The sequence below is a fragment of the Nicotiana tabacum genome, chromosome 2 (genome assembly GCF_000715075.1).
Source record: "Nicotiana tabacum cultivar K326 chromosome 2, ASM71507v2, whole genome shotgun sequence".
NCBI lineage: Eukaryota > Viridiplantae > Streptophyta > Magnoliopsida > Solanales > Solanaceae > Nicotiana > Nicotiana tabacum.
Window position 1 is genome coordinate 116,714,053 of NC_134081.1, and position 18,884 is coordinate 116,732,936.

At 36.5% G+C, this 18,884-nt stretch overlaps 1 protein-coding gene and 1 non-coding gene across 2 annotated transcripts; one reads left to right on the top strand and one right to left on the bottom strand.

Moving 5' to 3' along the window:
- Window positions 1-15,105: 15,105 nt before the first annotated feature.
- On the bottom strand, window positions 15,106-15,186 carry TRNAL-CAG (transfer RNA leucine (anticodon CAG)). Its single transcript has one exon. It is a non-coding gene; the product is annotated as a tRNA-Leu (tRNA).
- A 1,283-nt stretch (window positions 15,187-16,469) lies between these two features.
- LOC107767325 (uncharacterized) lies at window positions 16,470-18,711 on the top strand. Its single transcript, XM_016586292.2, has one exon. The coding sequence runs from the start codon at window positions 17,303-17,305 to the stop codon at window positions 18,506-18,508; it is 1,206 nt and encodes a 401-aa protein (XP_016441778.1). The 5' UTR covers window positions 16,470-17,302; the 3' UTR covers window positions 18,509-18,711.
- Window positions 18,712-18,884: the final 173 nt, after the last annotated feature.

Below are 18,884 nucleotides of genomic sequence, written 5' to 3' on the forward strand. Positions count from 1 at the left end.
AATGGATCGGGGTTGCCCACCTACAGCAGGCCAGAATGGCTTTATACATTATTATTGTTCTGGATCGGGGCAGCCCGCCTGCAGCAGGCCTTATAGGCTTTGTTATTATACGGATCGGGACTGCGCGCCTTCAGTAGGCCATATTGGCTTTTTATTACGCTTGGGCTGAAGGAGCCCCTCCTGAGTCTGTACACACCCCCAGTGAGTGTAAATGATCATCGATATTCGGGATGGACTTCCCAGGGCATTGACTTGCCTTACTTACTGCTTATATACATATATTTGGGATGGATTTTTCCTAGGGCATGGACTTGCCTTACTTATTTGTATTATAATAAGTTTTATTTGGACATGGATCTTCTTCGTATCATTTACATTTGGGGAAAAATTACCCTAGGGCTGGATTGGCCTTATACAGTACTAAATGACTGACTGTCAGTCGATGTGTATATATATACGGTTTGGAACACCCCGGGGTTGGTCGTTTTGAGTATTATAACCCCGTTTCTCCATTTACTGCTCAATTTATGCTTTATAGTTGTTTTATGACTTACCGGGTTAGTGGGTTCGGGTCCGGAAGGAATTCGGAGTGAAATGAGACACTTAGTCTCATAATTGAAAATTTAAGTTAGAAAAGTGGATCGGATATGGACCTATGTGTAAACGACCTTGGATTTGAATTTTGATGATTCCAATAGCTCCGTATGGTGATTTTGGGCTTAGGAGCGTGTCTGAAATATTTTTGGAAGTCCGTAGAGGAACTAGGCTTGAAATGCCGAAAGTTTTATTTTTGAGAAGTTTGACCGGGGGTTGACTTTTTGATATCGGGGTCAGAATCCGATTCTGAAAATTGAAATACCTCTGTTATGTCATTTAGGACTTGTGTGCAAAATTTGAGGTCAATCGGATGTGATTTGATAGGTTTTGGAGTTGTTTGTAGAAATTAGAAATTTCAAAGTTCATTAGGCTTGAATTGGGGTGTAATTCATGGTTTTAGCGTTGTTTGAGGTGATTTGAGGATTCGACTAAGTTCCTATGATGTTTTAGGACTTGTTGGTATATTTGGTTGAGGTCTCGAGGGCCTCGGATGAGTTTCGGATGGTTAACGGATCAAAACTTTAACTAGAACAGCTGCTGCAATTTCCTTCTATTGGAAATTGCTTCTGCCCAGAAATCGAGCCCAGATGTGAGCCCAGATCGAGCTCAGGGTCGAGGGCCACGATCGAAGCCCAGAACGAGCTCAGGGTCGAGGGCCACGATCGAAGCCATGATCGAGCCCAAAGTCGAGGGCCACGATCGAAGGCATGATCGAGCCCAGGGTCGAGGGTCACGGTCGAAGGCCGGGTCGAACACATAATCGAGGGCCAGGATCGAGAACCAAGATCGAGGGGCAGGACCGAGGACCAGGATCGAGGACCTCGATCGAAGGCCAAGATCGAGGCAGAACCGAGGATGTCTGGGCAGAATTATAAAAATAGGGACTTCGTCCTATTTGCCATTTTTGACAAATTGGAGCTTGAGGAGAGGCGATTTTTGATATATTTTCAAGGAAAACTTGAGGTAAGTCCCTTGTGATCATTTCTACTCCATAATATTGAATTATCATCGAATAATCTGACTAGATTACATGATTTTGAGGTGTAAATCGGAGATTGGAACTTAGAAATTTGGAAATAAGATATGTAGATTTGAGGGTCGAGTTGAGGTCGGATTTTGGTAAAATTGGTATGGGTAGACTCGTGGTTGAATGAGCTTTCGGATTTTGTAACTTTTGTCAGGTTCCGAGATGTGGGCCTCACGGGCGATTTTTGAGCTAATTTTCGGATTTTTATGGAAAAATCATTATTATCTTGTGGAATTAATTCCAATGAATTTTATTGACTGAAATGAATTATCTGTGACTAGATTCGAGGCATTCGGAGGCCAATTTGCGAGGCAAAGGCATAGCAGAGTAAAACGTTTCACGTTTTGAGGTAAGTAACGATTGTAAATCTAGTCCTGAGGGTATGAAACCCCGGATTTTGTATCATTCTACTATTTTTAGTGACGCACATGCTAGGTGACGGGCGTGTCGGTGTGCACTATTGGGGATTTGTGACTTGGTCCGCCCCGTAGCAACTGTAAAGTTGCATACTTTGTTGAAACCATTGATACTTATATGTTTTAGAAAGATTTTCTATAAGTTGGGCTGAATGTCATGTTTGGGCCTTGCGCCAATGCTGTTTGGACCCTTAGGGGCTGTTTTTTTATCATCCTCTCACTTTTTTCGATTGAAAATCTATACTCAGTCATGTTTATACTTGTTTACCGCATAACTCAGTTTTATGACTCTATTTTGATGCATATAAATGTTTTGGGTCGAATGCCCGATTTTACTTAAATGCCTGAGTGGCCTGATTTGTGAGGATGAGTGTGGATCGGGGTATCCCGCCTGCATACTTTATGACTGAGTGAGGCCGAGGGACTGATTTGTGAGGATGAGTGTGGATCGGGGTTGCCCGCCTACAGCATACTTTATTATTACCGCACGTGAGTTGTCCGTGCAGATTATAGCGCTTGGGCTGAAGGAGCCCCTCCGGAGTCTGTACACACCCCCAGTGAGCGCAGGTACCTACTGAGTGCGAGTGCCGAGTGCTGAGTGACTGGGAGGCAAGAGTAATTGTGAGGTATGCCCGAGTGGCAAGAGTGATTGTGAGGTATGCCCGAGTGGCACGAGTGACTGTAAGGTTTGCCCGAGGGTCTGTATATGAGTGATGTTTTGCCCGAGGGGCTATTTATGATTTCATCATTTTTGCCCACCTTTGCATTGAGCCTTTGTTTGAAAAACTGTTGGAAAAAATGTCTTTAAATGATTTTTACTGGAACTGGGTTTAAACGAGATGTTTGATTCAAATCCTGATTTTTTTTAAGAGCATGTGGTATTTTACGGAGATTTCCTGATATGAACGTTATATGCTTTATTGCTCGTCACTACTGCTCAGTCTTTATTTATTGTTGTTACTTACTGAGTTGGCGTACTCACGTTACTCCCTGCACCTTGTGTGCAGATCCAGGTGTAGCTGGATACGGTAGCGGTTATTGAGTGTTGTGCTTGCAGATTTTCTTGGAGATAGCAAGGTAGCTGTTTGGCGATAGCAACCCCTGCTATTCTCCCTGTTATCTTTCTCTAGTTGTATTTAGCTATTTTCCGGTCTGAGTTAACCTTGATATTGTTAGACAAATTGTAGTATATGCTCATGACTAGTGACACCCCGATGTCGGGCTTTTCTTTTCTGCACTTCTGTTTTTCTTTGATTTGAACTCTTTGAATGGAGGTTTTATGTTAAATAACCTTGAAATTATCTTTGAAATGAAAATATCATTTTGTTTTGAAAATGAGTCGGCTTGCCTAGTTCCACGATAGGCGCCATCACGACAGGGGTTAGTTTTGAGTCGTGACAGGAATACCCCTGGGCTGGATTGGCCATAAACAGTACTGAGTGACCGGATAATTTATGACCAGTATTTACATGAGGTCTTTCTACTGAGATGTCGTATTCCTCATATCATGCAGTATTGATCTATTTCACTTGTACTGAGTTTGACGGTTGAACTTGAAAGCATGCCTACATTTCTGTACCATTAGTTATACTGGAATGTACCTACGGAGCTCATCATTTCTTTCAGTCCAGAGGTTAGTCTTGTTACTTATGGAGTTAGTTGTACTCATACTACACTCTGCACCTCGCATGCTGATCCAGGTGCTCCCGGATACGACGGCTGTTAGAATTCGGAGTTCTTTCCATTGGAGACTATCAAGGTAGCTGCTTGAAGATCGCAAACTTGATTCCCTTCATGTTTAGTTATTGTACTGTTCTATATTTCAGACAGTGATTTTTACCAGTCATACTTTGTATTCATTTAGATGCTCATGTACTCAGTGACACCAAATTTTGAGAGTGTTTATATATATATTTGTGAATTTTCTTCCACTGAATTTAATCACTTTGTTTTTAAACATAAAAGATATGGGATTTTATTGAGATTTTCGGCTTGCCTAGTATGGAGATAGGCGTCATCACGACAGGTGAGATTTTGGGTCGTGACACAAACATAAAGATCTAAAAGTGAAATGTCATATCAACCTTGTACTATTTGAAAATAAAATTTATGGTGGATAAAATTATAATTCAGATTAAATATTCAAAACAAGATATGAACCAATATTAAGATCTGAATCAACAAAGAATAAATTATTTTTTATGTTAAAACCAAATAATTAAATTTTTTAATTAATTATTTGGCAAGAGAATCCAATTCAATTATTTTTTAAATTCATCATATGAGTAAAATTCTTATTCAAGTTAAAAAAATAATCTTAGGGTACATAAATTTATTCCATAAAAAGAGCGTTAGAACACAAAGTAAAAAGGTTAGTATATTATTAAAAATCAAAATGCTATACAAGTGTGTGAGGAAGCACAATCAAAGCTAAATCCTAAACAAGAACAAGCTTTCAATATTATATTATAAAGAGTCGACTCTGCTATAACGGGATTATTCTTTGTAGATACCTCTGGTGGAATCGAAATAATATTATCATGACATGCCATGCATTACTTGCAAATATCATATCAAGAGGCATGACACTGCTAGCAATAATAGCAAGTGATGTGCCAACAATGATTTTATTGTGAGGCCACCCACTTTAGATTTGATGTACCTCTTCAAACAACTTAAATAACCATCACAAATATATCAAAGCAGAACAATGGTGCTAAATTTATAAGGAAAGCAAAATTGATAATATGGGATGAAGCACTTATGGCTAAGTGTCAAACAATCGAAATAATTGCCCGTAGTTCTAGAGATATATTGGATATTAATAAACCGTTTGGTGGAAAATTAATGGTTTAAGATGTGATTTATGTCAAGTTCTACCATAGTTCCAAAATCAACAAAAGCAGAGACTGTAAAAGCTAGCTTGCCAAAGTTATATTTCTGGCCTCAAATGAAAAGGATTTAACTAACAGGAAATATAAAATAAGAACAGATCCAGCATTCAGTGTCTTCTTGCTTTATGTCAGAAACGAAGAAGAGCATCCAATAAAAGATGATTTGATTCTTCCTGAACACTTGGTTATCAATCCTAATGATAACAATGGTGCATTTAATAAGAGAAATATTTTTATCATTAGATTAAAACGCAATTTATGCAAATCATATGATAGAATTAAAAAGATATCTTAGCTAATAGAAATGAATATATTGATCAACTAAATAAAATGTTGATTGCAAAATTTTATAGTAAAACAAAATATTTTTCTATTTTTTACTCAGCAGAAAATGATATCAATAATTACTACCAAGAAGAATACTTAAATATTTTAATACCAAATGACCTTCTACAATACATGTTTGTTGCTAAGTTTATTATTTCTTACGTATGTTAGTGTCACCATTTATATAATAGACTAAGTTAAAATTGATCTTCTATTGTATATAGGTTTTTGAAGAAAAATATACCCGCCATGCTATTGAAAAACTTAGATACGCCGAATAGCTTATGTAACAGCGCACAGATGGTATATAGAAGTTTTGACAATAACGTCATACATGCAAAAATTATGATGATGGCCAATGTGCTTCTAAGTATATTCTTATCCCCGAATTCAACTTTCGTCTTCCAAAACTAAGGAATATCCTTTTAAATTTATTTGAAAATATTTTTTAGTATTTTTATGTTTTGCAAACATAATAAATAAAGCACAAGGACAAACATCCTAAATATTGGACTATATTTACCGCAATATATTTTCTTGAACGAACAATTGTATATTTCACTTTCAAGAGAATAATAGTTCTGGTTAAGGCAGAGCAACCAAAGCATTAGGAGGAAACATACATAAACAAATATTGTACAAAAAGAAGTGTTTGTTAAGATATCATCACATTAAATATTTTTAATACATAATTATCCAACTAACATGACAAAATTGATCATTTCTGCAAGTTTTGATGATGTCCTTTTATTTAAAATTCATGTATTATGCTAATGTAGTAATATTTTTAGGCATTTAGACGATTGTTGTATTATTATACCTAAAATTTCTCTCATTAATTAAATTTTATTGCTCCTTCATATAAATAAATGTTTAAATCATCGTGTGTCATTATTAACGTACAGCACACATTCATAGATACTAGTTATTATAAAACCATGAATAAGTGTTGGTTGACACAAATTTTCGAAGTGCTTATTTTCCATTGTTGGGGACAAAGCATTTGCATCCAAATGTCCTTAAATGTGTTAGCTTGGGTTTCCTCTCGTTCATCAGTTCATACGGGGTTTTGTTCAGGAGGGACCTGATCATGCACCTGTTCACCAAGTAGAATGCAGTGTTAACTGCTTCTGCCCAGAGGCTTTTTGCAACGCCACTGTCAATCAACATTGTCCTTGCTATATCTTCAAGAGTCCTATTTTTCCTCTCCACAACACCATTTTGTTGAGGTGTTCTTGGAGATGAAAAATTATGACTTATGCCATTTTCAGTACAGAATTCATCGAATTTTGCATTGTCAAACTTTGTGCCGTGATCAGATCTTATACACACAACATTATGGCTCATCTTCACCTGGATCTTCTTCACAAAAGCATCAAACACTGGAAAAGTTTCATCCTTGGTTCTGAGGAACAAGGTCCAGGTAAATCTAGAATAGTCGTCCACTATAACAAAAATGTACTTCTTTCCTCCTCTACTTGGCACCCTTATAGGTCCACACAGATTCATATGGAGAAGATCAAGTGGCCTTGAGGTGCTCACTTCCTTTTTGGGCTTGAAGGAGGACCTGACTTGTTTTCCTTTTACACACGCAACACACACCTTGTGATTTTTGAAGCTTGACTTAGGCAGGCCACGAACCAGGTCCTTATTGACCAATTTATTTAGCAAAGTAAAACATGCATGACCCAATATTCTGTGCCATAATTCAGCATCATCATCAACAACACTCAGACATGTGAGATTCCCATTTTGTAAGGACTCAAAATCAGCAACATAAATATTTTTTGTGTCTTTTTGCCATCAGTACCACTTCACCAGTTACAAGATTTGTGACTGTGCAGACTTTTGACACAAATTTCACTTTGTTTCCTTTGTCGCAGATTTGGAAAACACTTAGTAGGCTATATTTTAAGTCATTCACATAGTACATATTTTTTAATTAAGTGAGTGAGTGACTTCTCAATTCTTCCTACTCCCAGAATGTATCCATTTTTGCGATTGCCAAATGTGATGACCCAAAATATTATATTTAAATTTAATAAGAAATTCTGTGTTCTAAGACCTCAAAAAGCACCATTTATCATTCCTCGACTTGTGTGCGCAGTCCGAAAAAATTTTCAAAAATTTTTCAGGTGAAAAATGGATTAAAATGTGAAATAGAGCTTTAAAACTCAACTGAGTTGACTTAGTCAACATTTTTAGCAAACAGATTCGGATCAGTATTTTGATAATTCCGGTAGGTCCGCATCGTGATTTGGGACTTGGGCGTATGCCTGGAATCGAATTCCGAGGTCCCTAGCCCGAGATATGGAGATTTGATGAAAAATTAAAAGCTTGAAAGCTTAATGATTTTTAAGAAATTACTGATGTTGGATTTATTGACCTCGGGTCCGTATTTTAGTTTTGGAGCCCGGTATAGGTCCACTATAATAGTTATGACTTGTCTGCCAAATTTGGTGAGAATCGGAGTTGATTTGACGTGATTCGGACGCCCGGTTGTAAAAATATAAGTTTTAAAGTTTTCTTGAAACTTTTCTTTGATTTGGTGTCTGATTCTTAGTTCTTGGTGTTATTTTGGCGATTTGATCGTGCAAACAAGTTCGTATGATATTTTAGGACTTGGGTGCATGTTTGGTTTAGAGCCCTGAGGGCTCGGGTTGGTTTCGGGTGGTTAACGGATCATTTTTGGACTTGAGGAAACTGCAGAAATCTGCTTCTGGTTTCCTTCTTCGCGTTCATGAGGGGAGTCTCGCGTTCGCGAAGAGCAAGTTGGGGCTGGCACAATTTGTGCTTCGCGTTCGCGACATAGTGACCGCGTTCGCGAAGGCTTGAGGTTCAAAGCTTCGCCTTCGCGATAGAAGCCTCGCGTTCGCGAAGGGAAAGAGACTGGCCAGGAAAAATTAGCCTTCGCGTTCCCGAAGGCCAAGCCAGGCAAGCTTCGCGTTCGCGAAGTAACCCTCGCATTCGCGAAGAGAAAAATTTGGGCACTAGGAATTTTTGTTTCGCGAACGCGAGGCACTGATCGTGTTCGTGAAGGGTAAAAGTCCCAGAAACAGAACTTAAGTTCTGGAAATGGGGTTTCAACCCATTTTCAACTCCGTCCCATTTTTTAGCCCGGGTAAGGCGAATTTTGGGCGATTTTTACGGGAAAATATTGGGGTAAGTGTTCCTTATCCTATATTGATTATATTTCATGATTCCATACTCGTTTATATCATGAATCCGTGAATTTATGGAAGAAAAATCAGATTTTTCTAAAATCTTCCAAAATCGAAAATTTAAGATTTGAAGGTCCATTTGACATCGAAATTGGATAATTTCTGTATGGTTGGACTCGTCTCGGAATGGGTGTTCGGATTTCGTAAGTTTTTCGATATTTGAGACGTAGGTCCCACTGCCAAATATTTTAATGAATTCCAGATTTTTATCCGAAAAATTAGTAAATTCATATGGAATTAATTCCTATTATTCGTATTGAATATATCAAATTGTTTATGAATAGATTTGAAGCTTTCGGAGTCAAATTTAAAAGGAAAAGCTGTGGTTGAATAATTAATTGGAATTTGCAAAGCGAGGTAAGTGCCATGGTTAACCTTGACTCAAGGGAATAGAACCCTTAAATTGTTTGTTATGTGAATTGCATGTGAACGACGTATAAGCGAGGTGACGAGTGACTATACGTCGTCAAATTAATTGTTTGTCTGCTTACTTGAAAAATCATAAATTGTTTTAAATCATGAATTAATTTTTATAATAATTATTTCTCTCCTATTCTTTGTAAAATATTAATTCTTGAATTCCTGCAATAATTGTTACATGCTACTTGAATTATGTGTCTTAATTGTTATTTGACATTTAGCATATTAAATATTAAACTGCCTATTTTCTCTCTGATTTCTATAATAATTTGCTATTTGACATTGTTTGTTTCATAATTAAATCATAATTATTGTATGCTTGTTGTCTTATAATTTTATATCAATTGTTGCAATTATTTGAGAAATTTCTTCTATAAGAATTGGTAAATGAATATGTTGGAGGAGCGGGTTGCACGCCGCAACAGAATTGATTATAATGAATATATTGGAGGATCGGGTTGCACGCCGCAACAGAATTAATTATAATGAATATATTAGAGGATCGGGTTGCACACCGCAATAGACTTATTAAAAGTTCATATTGGAGGATAGGGTTGCACGCCGCAACAGATTTATTAAAAAGTCCATATTGGAGGATCGGGTTGCAAGCCGCAACGGACTTATTAAAAGTCCATATTAGAGGATCGGGTTGCACGCCGCAACATACTTAGTTAAAAGTCGACATACATATATATATTGGTGGATCGGGTTGCACGCCGCAACAGACTTGATTAAAATGAATATATTGGAGGAGCGGGTTGCACGCCGCAACAGAACCGAATGTGAATATATTGTGAGAGCGGGTTGCACGCTGCAACAGAATTGAATGTGAATATATTGTGAGAGCGGGTTGCACGCTGCAACAGAATTGATGGAAATGATAATTGGTTATGACTGCTGAGTTGGCTTCAATTATTATAAATGAGTTACCTGATTTATTTCTATTATTGTTGTTGTTACTAATATTGCGTACAGGTAATGTAAGTGACCCGCCTTAGCCTCGTCACTACTTCGTCGAGGTTAGGCTCAGCACTTACCAGTACATGGGGTCGGTTGTACTGATACTACACTTTGCACTTCTTGTGCAGATTTTAGAGTTGGTCTCAGCGGCGTACCATAGACTTGCTCGGATTTCAGCTACCAGAGGAGACTTGAGGTATAACTGCATGGCGTCCGCAGTTCTGAAGTCCCCTTCTATTTCACTTCAGCTGTGTGTTTATTTTCAGACAGCTTTACTTTATTCAGACCTTTATTTGTATTTATTCTAGAAGCTCGTGCACTTGTGACACCAATTCTGGGATGGTATTTAGACACCGTTGCTTTTATGGATTATTTCATTATATTTCAAACTTTGCTTCCGCATTTGTTTCTTTGATTATTAATAATTTAAATATTGTTAAAAATTGGTTAATATTATTCTAACGTTGGCTTGCCTAGCAAGTGAAATGTTAGGCGCCATCACGGTCCGAAGGTGAGAATTTCGGGTCGTGACACCAAAAGACACACTCCCTCCTTGCAGGGCTTTGAGTGAAAGAAAATCATCGATGCTTCCAGTCATGTGCTTAGAACAACCACTATCCATGTATCATTTTTGGTTGCTTCCTTTCACCGCTCCCTGCACAAAAGAATCAAGGATTAGACTTAGGAACCCAAATAAGTTTGGGTCCCTTGTAGTGAGGAAAAAGGCGAATTAAACTTCTTTTTGTCCAGGCAGGTAATACATATTTTTTAACGAACGGACCAGGTTCCTTAGCAGCAGTTACTTTTTCAATAAAACCTTGTTTTTCTGTTAGGACTGAATTCTAGCCTTACAGTTTTCTTTAAAATGACCAGTGTTGCCACAGTGAGTGCAAAGCCAGTTATCAGGGACAGTAACATACTTGCTATGTGGATTGTAGGGAGTCTTTTCCTTTTGGAACCCGACTCCCTGTATGTTCCCACCATTGCTTGTATATATGGCAGCAATTGTATCAGATGACCAGGTCCACTTTAGAGATTTTTCTAGGTCATTTTTAACTCTGCCTAGATCATCTTGAAACTGTATGTTTCTTTCAAGTTCAGCACACGGACTAGATTTCACAGATTTGAGTTAATTTTCAAGCTTAATGTGTGCCTCATTTGCAACTTCCTTTCCCTTTGGACAGTCCCAGAATTGTTTCCTCTTTTTAATTCCTCCATTGTTTCTTTTAGGTCTATGACAACGACCAACAAGTCATCTCTCTCATTTTCTATGTCTTCACTTTTTTTAATCAGAACACTCTTTTTTCTCATTAGATCCTTGATGGTTTCTTTTAGGTCAGCCACTACGATTACCAAATCATCTCTCTCATTTTCTACCTCTCCTAGCTCAATAGTTAAAGCATTTTTATCATTTATAAGATTGTGATAGGCATCAATTAAATAATTTATCAAAAACATAAGCTTTTTTTGAGAGTAAGACTTTAGATTTCTTTGAACGTCTAGAAAGTTTACCTCATCATCATCATTATCTTCACCATCGTCAGATTTTACCATCAGGGCAAAAGATAGAATCACAGTCAGTTGCTTCACTTTCAACTGCCATCATGGAACTGTCACCTTGTTCATCATCTCCTCCAGATTCGCTGGAAGAGTCTCCCCATACAACAAGAGCTTGTTTCACAATATTGTCAGTGACATCTTTTCTCTTGAATCTTTTGTCAGGAACCGGGTTCCTTTTGGCTGTTTTATCTGTGTTGTGCTTGTACTGATCTTGCTTGAGGAGAGAACAATCCTTGATAAAATGTCTTGGCTTACCGCACTTATGACATAAGTCATACCCTCTTGGCTTGCTGGAGCTGCCCCTTTTGGACTGCCTCAATTTCTGCAAACCGTCTTCTGAAATCTCTTTGTTGGGTAAGTCATATCAGCATCTTCGCCACTTGAGTCATTGTTGTCTGTCTTGAGGACCAGGTTCTTCTCCCTTTTGTTCTCTCTTCTCTCATGATCCTTATTCTTCTTCTTCATTTCATAAGTTTTCAGATTACCAATGAGTTCATCAATAGTCAGCTTTTGTACATCATTTGCCTCCGTGATAGCATTTACTTTGCTTTCCCAGGAACCAGGTAATACACTAAGTATTTTCCTGACAAGTTTGTTCCTTTGAATGATTTCTCCCAGAGAATGAAGCTCATTGATGATAGAGGTGAAGCGAGTGTGCATGTCCTGAATAGACTCATCATCCTTCATCTTGAAGAGTTCATACTCAGTGGTTAGCATATCAATTTTCGACTGCTTGACTTGAGTTGTCCCTTCATGTGCTGTTTAGAGAGATTCCCAGATCTCCTTGGCAGATTGACAGGTAGAAATCATGTTGTATTCGTCTAGTCCAATACCATAGACGAGGATCTTTTTTGCTCGAAAGTTTTTCTCTATAGCCTTGCAATCAGCATCGTTGTACTCCTTCCTTGTATTGGGAACTGTCACTGCTGGTTCACCAATGGTCTTCATGGGAACGAAAGGACCATCGTAGATAACGTCCCAGAGCTCTAAATTCTCAGCCATGATAAAATCATGCATCCTTGTCTTCCACCATCCGTAGTATTGGCCATTGAATCTTGGTGGTCTGTAGGTAGATTGACCTTCTTCAAAGTTTGGTGGAGCAACCATGAGGATCATTTCTAGATGTTAGCCTGATAGAAAGAACCTGCTCTTATACCAATTGATAGAAATTGAGGGTCCACAGAACTGTATAGAGAAACGGATTCTCTATCGGTTCCCACAGAACACACACAAAGAGATAAGTAAATGACACAGCAAAGTTTTACGTGAAAAACTTCAAGCTCGCGGGATTAAAAATCACGACCTACACTTATAGGATTTCAACTTCACTAACCGAGCAAGTTCAGATTACAACCTATTGTAACCTAGGAATTAAAACCTTAATCCCTCACTCACTTTTAATAACTCTATTACAAGCCTCTTTGTAATAACTCTATTACAAAGTTCACAACTCGACTAACTCTAGTCAAGACACGAACACAGGGTTTATGATTTTATAATTTATTTCCTGCACAATGCTTCTAGCTAAGCTAAGTAGGAATTATAATTAAATCACACTAATAAATGTACAACACCATTAGGGACATGTGACGATACAATACTGGAAACTGGTCCTTCGTTATATTGTTCTTTGTTCTTGAAGCCTGAAAATCACTTGCAAGCCCGCGACACACTTTTTGAGAGAGCTTGATCAAATCTGGAACGTGCAAGTGTTTAGTTTTCCCCTTTGCTTCATGTTAATATTACACAAGTGACATTAATTGAGTGATGCAAGCATATTTGGTACAAGGGCATTTCCCATAAAGTGACTGCTCCACTGTTTGCACCGTTGCTTGTGCGCAGAGGAACAGTTGCAGCCACTTTACAGATGTGGGGAGATGACTGGTACTGTCAGCAAGGGAACTGATATCTATTTGTTCCTGTTGTTTCTTTGACTCTGAATATTGGAATATGTCCCAGAATTGAGACTTGTTGATGTTGAGCACTTTGAGGATATGGAACGGGTTTCCTATCTGGTTCTTAACATTTAAGTTTGTTAGATCATCAAAACATAACAGGACACATAACCTATCAAGTATTTAATTATAAAATAATTATTCTTACACATACTTAAAAGAGTTTATAAGGACATCCAGCTTTAGTATGATGAATAAATTAACATAATGAAAATTTTAGCATACCAATTGAGCCGTTGAGCATGTGACACAAACTTCTAAGAATTAAAATTGGCTCCTAATAAAATAAATAAAAAGTAAATCGTAGGACAAAATTGTTAACTCTACGAATTAATCAAGCATTCAACCTTGTAGTTGGGGCTTGGGACTTTCAAGTAGCTGCAATGTTGCTTGAATTGAATTGAAAATAGATGTCATTACTTAAATGTACATATGAGAATAATTAGAATTTAGTTTTCAAATAAGAACAAATGTATGAAAAGAACCAGTTTAAACTAGGCATGCATTAATTACCATAATGAATCATAAACACGAGAAAATTTTAATTATATCAATTTGGTTCATCTTTTCTTAAATCATTGAAGAATATTAGTTTTAATAAGAAAATGATATATTAATCGAGCTTAATCTATTAATACTTAAATCTTAATATCATAGGTGAGAGAGAAAGAAAAAAAAACTAGAACGGTAAAGCATGTGGATAGACTGCAAGGCTAACATACATTGTTGGCATGTTTAGATACACAAGTTCTTATAGTTCAATCTTCAAAGTATTCTCATATGCCCACGGAAGTCTTCCTTGCTAGCTTTGATCATATAAATAATTTAAAACATAACAGTGATAATAAAGCATACATGGTACGAGTGAGCTAAAAAAGTGATGTCTTTAATATATCTTCGTAAGAGATAAGTTGCATGAAATTAGCATCGTTTACTACTAAACATGTTTATTGTATTGTACGCTTCTAAATTTATTTTCTTGCTTTACTTCTTTTTAACTTTCTTTTCTAAGTTGGATATTTTTTTTACGTCTGAAACACGTCCATAGAAACTAGTTAATATAAAAATATATATTTTATCAGCTATTATATTTATGAGCGGCTATAGGATGAAGTTTTTCCTTTTTCTTTGTTACTTCTCTGTCTCTCTTTGGTGTATCCCTTTCGTTTAGGCTTAAAGTCTACATGAGAAGCCCAAACAAACTTAACTACCATAGCCCATAGGCCCATTAGCGTGGACCAAAGCCTAAATAGCCATGTTATAGGCTCAATTAGCTGTTGAGGACTATATATCCCTCAAAGTCTTGACTAGTTTTTTTGGAGAAATAAGGTACATGGCCGATCTACCGTGTTGATTATCAGTTCACGTGAATTCAATAATTTTTTCCCAAACTCTATATATTTTAAGAAATTTACTAAATATATATATATTTTTTTTAACTATAAACTCGTTATTATTGTAGTATTAATTTGAGGTTGATATTTGAGCCCATAAATTTCAATCATAATTCTGCCTCTAAACAAGGTAGATGTGCTTCTTGCACTAAATACTTTCATATTTTTCCGTTAAACGCCATACTAAAATCGACAAAGTTAACATGGTCTTCTAATCGGCTCACGTTAAATTCCTAGATAGATATGTGCACTACAATAAATTTAAAGAAGAAAGAAGGACGATTGCTGAAACTTCTAAGTAATGTCACAAAAGTATACTAAAAATATTGATATTTGTCAAGAATGGGATTCGAACCCATGCCCTTTCGGACCAGTACCTGAAACTGGCGCCTTAGACCAACTCGGCCATCTTGACTTTTCTGATTACTTTTTCGACTATTTATTAAAACAATGCTAAAGACATTATCAAAAGATAAGCCCTAGGTTTATTTACCATATGAAAAGAAAAAAGAACGACAGAAATATTTTTCTACTGTTATTTAAGTAATTTTTTTCTGCGGTAATGCTTAAAGCATTTTCAAGCTCAGTAGTTGTGGGCTTGGAGCTTTGAAATGAAATCAGAGTGGATAAGAGGTTTAATATATATGGTTATAAATATATGAAATTTAGGATTTATTGTGGAAACGTTTATAATCTGATCTCTTCATTTGGCATCATATTGTAATATATAATATGCTTCAAAAGTAATAGGATTTACAATTCCGTTCCCATTATTACACTGTTGAGTAGTGGTTTTATTGCCTTCAAATAATGTTGTAGAAAACCAAGTCATATAAACCACATAAAATGGATACCAAATCCTATTACTGCAATTCACATTCTTGACCAAATCAATAATTTTACACATATTTTGACTCAGATTAGTTGAACTTTAGGGACTTGGGTTCTCCACGGACATTTTTAGTGCAATATATAGTAAAATATTTTTTTTTTATTAATATTCTTTTAAGAAACATACAAAAATTAAATATAACAAGTAAAAGAGACCGGAGGAAGTATTAATTAAATTAAGAATTGTTAGAACTATCTTAAGTCATACAAATATATTTGATTTAAACTTAAGAGCTTATAGATATAACCTCTAAGGAGTCGTCTAGTAAGGTGTATAAGAATAGTACTAAATATTGTGTATTAGTAATATAGATTAGTAATGTTGATATTAGTTATGTTGGAATTATTTTTTTATCGATTATTTATTTTGTTATGTTGAAGATTTTAAAAGGGCAATTCTGTCTTTATACATGTTTATCTATGTATTAAAAAATTATAGTATTGTTAATGCTATGTTTTGTTATGTATAAAAGTAATACCGAATAAAGTGATTAAAAGACATTGCATATTAATAATATCAAAGATAATATATGTATTATTTTTCCAAATACCCTGACAGTTGACCAGACAAAAGAGAAGTAATTTGCAAATTACGTTATTATTTTCGCACACATTGGAACTAGTAGTCAAATTGTCAACAGTCAGGTCAAAGTAATGTAACAGTTCAAAGATTTCAATAATAGAGGTCCATTATTATTTTGATAAAAAAAAATAATAAGGTCCGTTATTAAAATCTAACATTCGAGTACATAACATTATTGCAAAAGCAGTATAAAAGTAACAAGCTCCAAGTACTCATAATTAATCAAAACCTATTGACTTTTATTTCAAGAACTGGATTCTCTCTACAGTTGCAGTTCAGAAGTCAGACAGTTCTATGAATTTTATTAGCCATCACTCTCCACCTATATTATAGGTAGCAGCAGCCACAAGGCTCCACACAAAACTCAAAGATTGACTTCTGTGCAGAAAAAAACACAACAAGCAAGAAAAAGAAAAAAAGTTTTTTGTCTTTATACTCCTTAAGGAGTGTACTAAATCAGAAAAATACCTAATACCCTTTTCTCTCTCTGTCCTCACATTTATCTGTAATCTTCAAGATACTTGTGAATTATTGGTACCTTTTTATTCTCCCTTTTTCTTGAATTTTTGCTTTGAATTCTTGAATTTGGTGTCCATTAGAAAGTTGGCTGCTTTCTTGGGTATGCTGTCTTTGGTTTTTTGAGGGGCTCTAGAGAAAGTTTAGAAACAGTCGCCCAATATTTAATTCTTGATTTGGTCTGCTAGTTGTGCTACAATTGTTGCACAAAATCAGTTTCTTTTTTTACTTAAGCAATGAATCTGAAGTTGGAAGTTGGGACAAAGTTCAGCTCTGGCTCTCTTATAGGTAAGTGCTAACCAATTCTCCCAATTTCCAAATTCAGCTTATGGTATAAGGGGAGGTGATTTTTCCTAAGGTTTGTGTTTCTGTTTTTTGTATGTCTTGAAATTCTGTTTTTCGTCTGGGGGGTTTAGGAAACAGTTTGTTTTTGTACCTTTGAATAGTATTCTGTTGCTTTCACTTTTGAATACTTGTGGTCACCTTCAATTCTAGTTGGCACCTTTATTTTGTGAGTTCAAAAAAGTGAACATTTTTAATAATGGAACCTCAAAAAGTAGTTACTATGGCAAAATCACCTGTTGTTTATGACCCTTTGAAACCAAAATCTGATTCTATTGGGGTTCTTGATGTTTATGTACATCAAGCTAGAGATATTCATAACATATGCATATATCATAAACAAGATGTGTATGCCAAGATTTCCTTAACTAATGATCCAGAAGAAACAGTTTCGACCGATACTATTAATGGTGGGGGAAAGAATCCAGTTTTTAATCAGAGTCGTCGACTCAATGTCAAGACTGTTGAAACATCAGTGAGATGTGAGATTTGGATGATGAGTAGGGTTAAGAATTATTTGCAAGACCAGTTGTTGGGATTTACCTTAGTTCCTCTTTGTGATGTTCTTGCTGAGAATGGTAAGCTAGAACAGGAATTCTCCTTGTCGTCGAGTGATCTCTTCCATTCGCCATCCGGTTTTGTGCAATTGACACTAACATATACTGGTGCAACCCCAGAAGTCTTAGAGATTTCCACACCAGGCCATTCTTTGGCTGCAGCAAATGACTGTGACGAAGGTCGTGGAATCGCTGACAGTATTCCTTGTGAATTGGTTAACATTGAATTCCCTGATCCCAAAATTGTGAATGAAAATGAAAGAATGGTTACTGAGTATTATTCAATTCCCTGCACTGAATTGGATAGTCAAAGCTCTGAGCATATTGACTCCACGGAAAATGGTGATCACATCTCTCCCGAGAATGTTGAGCGTACACCAGAAAGCGCGGTTGTTGAAGGTCAAGTTGCCACTGAAATCAAGAAGTTAGAGAGATCAAACTCAATCCCAATAAACTCATCATCTGTTTGTGACACCAAACAAACATCAAACTCTCCGAGCGAGGAGTCTGTGTTGCCTCTGAAGGATGGTAGTAAGGACAGTGCCAAAGAGGTCGATAGCACCATGCCTGCTGTTGCTGCTAGCACGTTCACAACGCCAGTTGTCAACGTGAGCATTGTACCAGAGCAAAAGGTTGTGCAGCAAGAGATAGTCGATATGTATATGAAAAGCATGCAGCAATTCACGGAAGCTCTAGCAAAGATGAAACTTCCTCTGGACATGGAAAGTGGATCAGCCGTCCAAAATGGAAATGACAACACAGAGAGCTCCGGTTCAAGTGAGAAACCACAAGCGCGTCCTAGCGGCCAAAGCCCAAGAGTGTTTTATGGTAGCAGAGCCTTCTTCTGAACTGTAGTTCCATTTGAAAAGGTTCACAAAAAGAAGTTGCTTGTATTTTTAATCTGCCTGAATTTACTAGCTTGTAGTTGAGCATAGTCTGAAATATTTCCAGTTTAATTAGGATGATCAGGAAGAGGTTTTCCTTGAACTTCGGCCTTTTCTGTATTATGAATTGTGTTACTTAATGTGACCCTTTCCTTGGTTCCTGTCAATTAACAATCCACTGTCTTTACATCTTTCTTTTTCTAACATTCAAGAAATTATGAATCTTTCATTTCCTAACACTTAGTTCAAGACTTGGTGATAACACTGAAATTGTGCATGTTTTTATGTTGTATGACTAACAAGGTAGAATTTCATTACCTGCTTAAAGTGTCCATGTTTT

Bases quoted from the DNA above. Each gene is read 5' to 3' on its own strand.
- LOC107767325 (XM_016586292.2), top strand. From the start codon at position 17,303: ATGGAACCTCAAAAAGTAGTTACTATGGCAAAATCACCTGTTGTTTAT.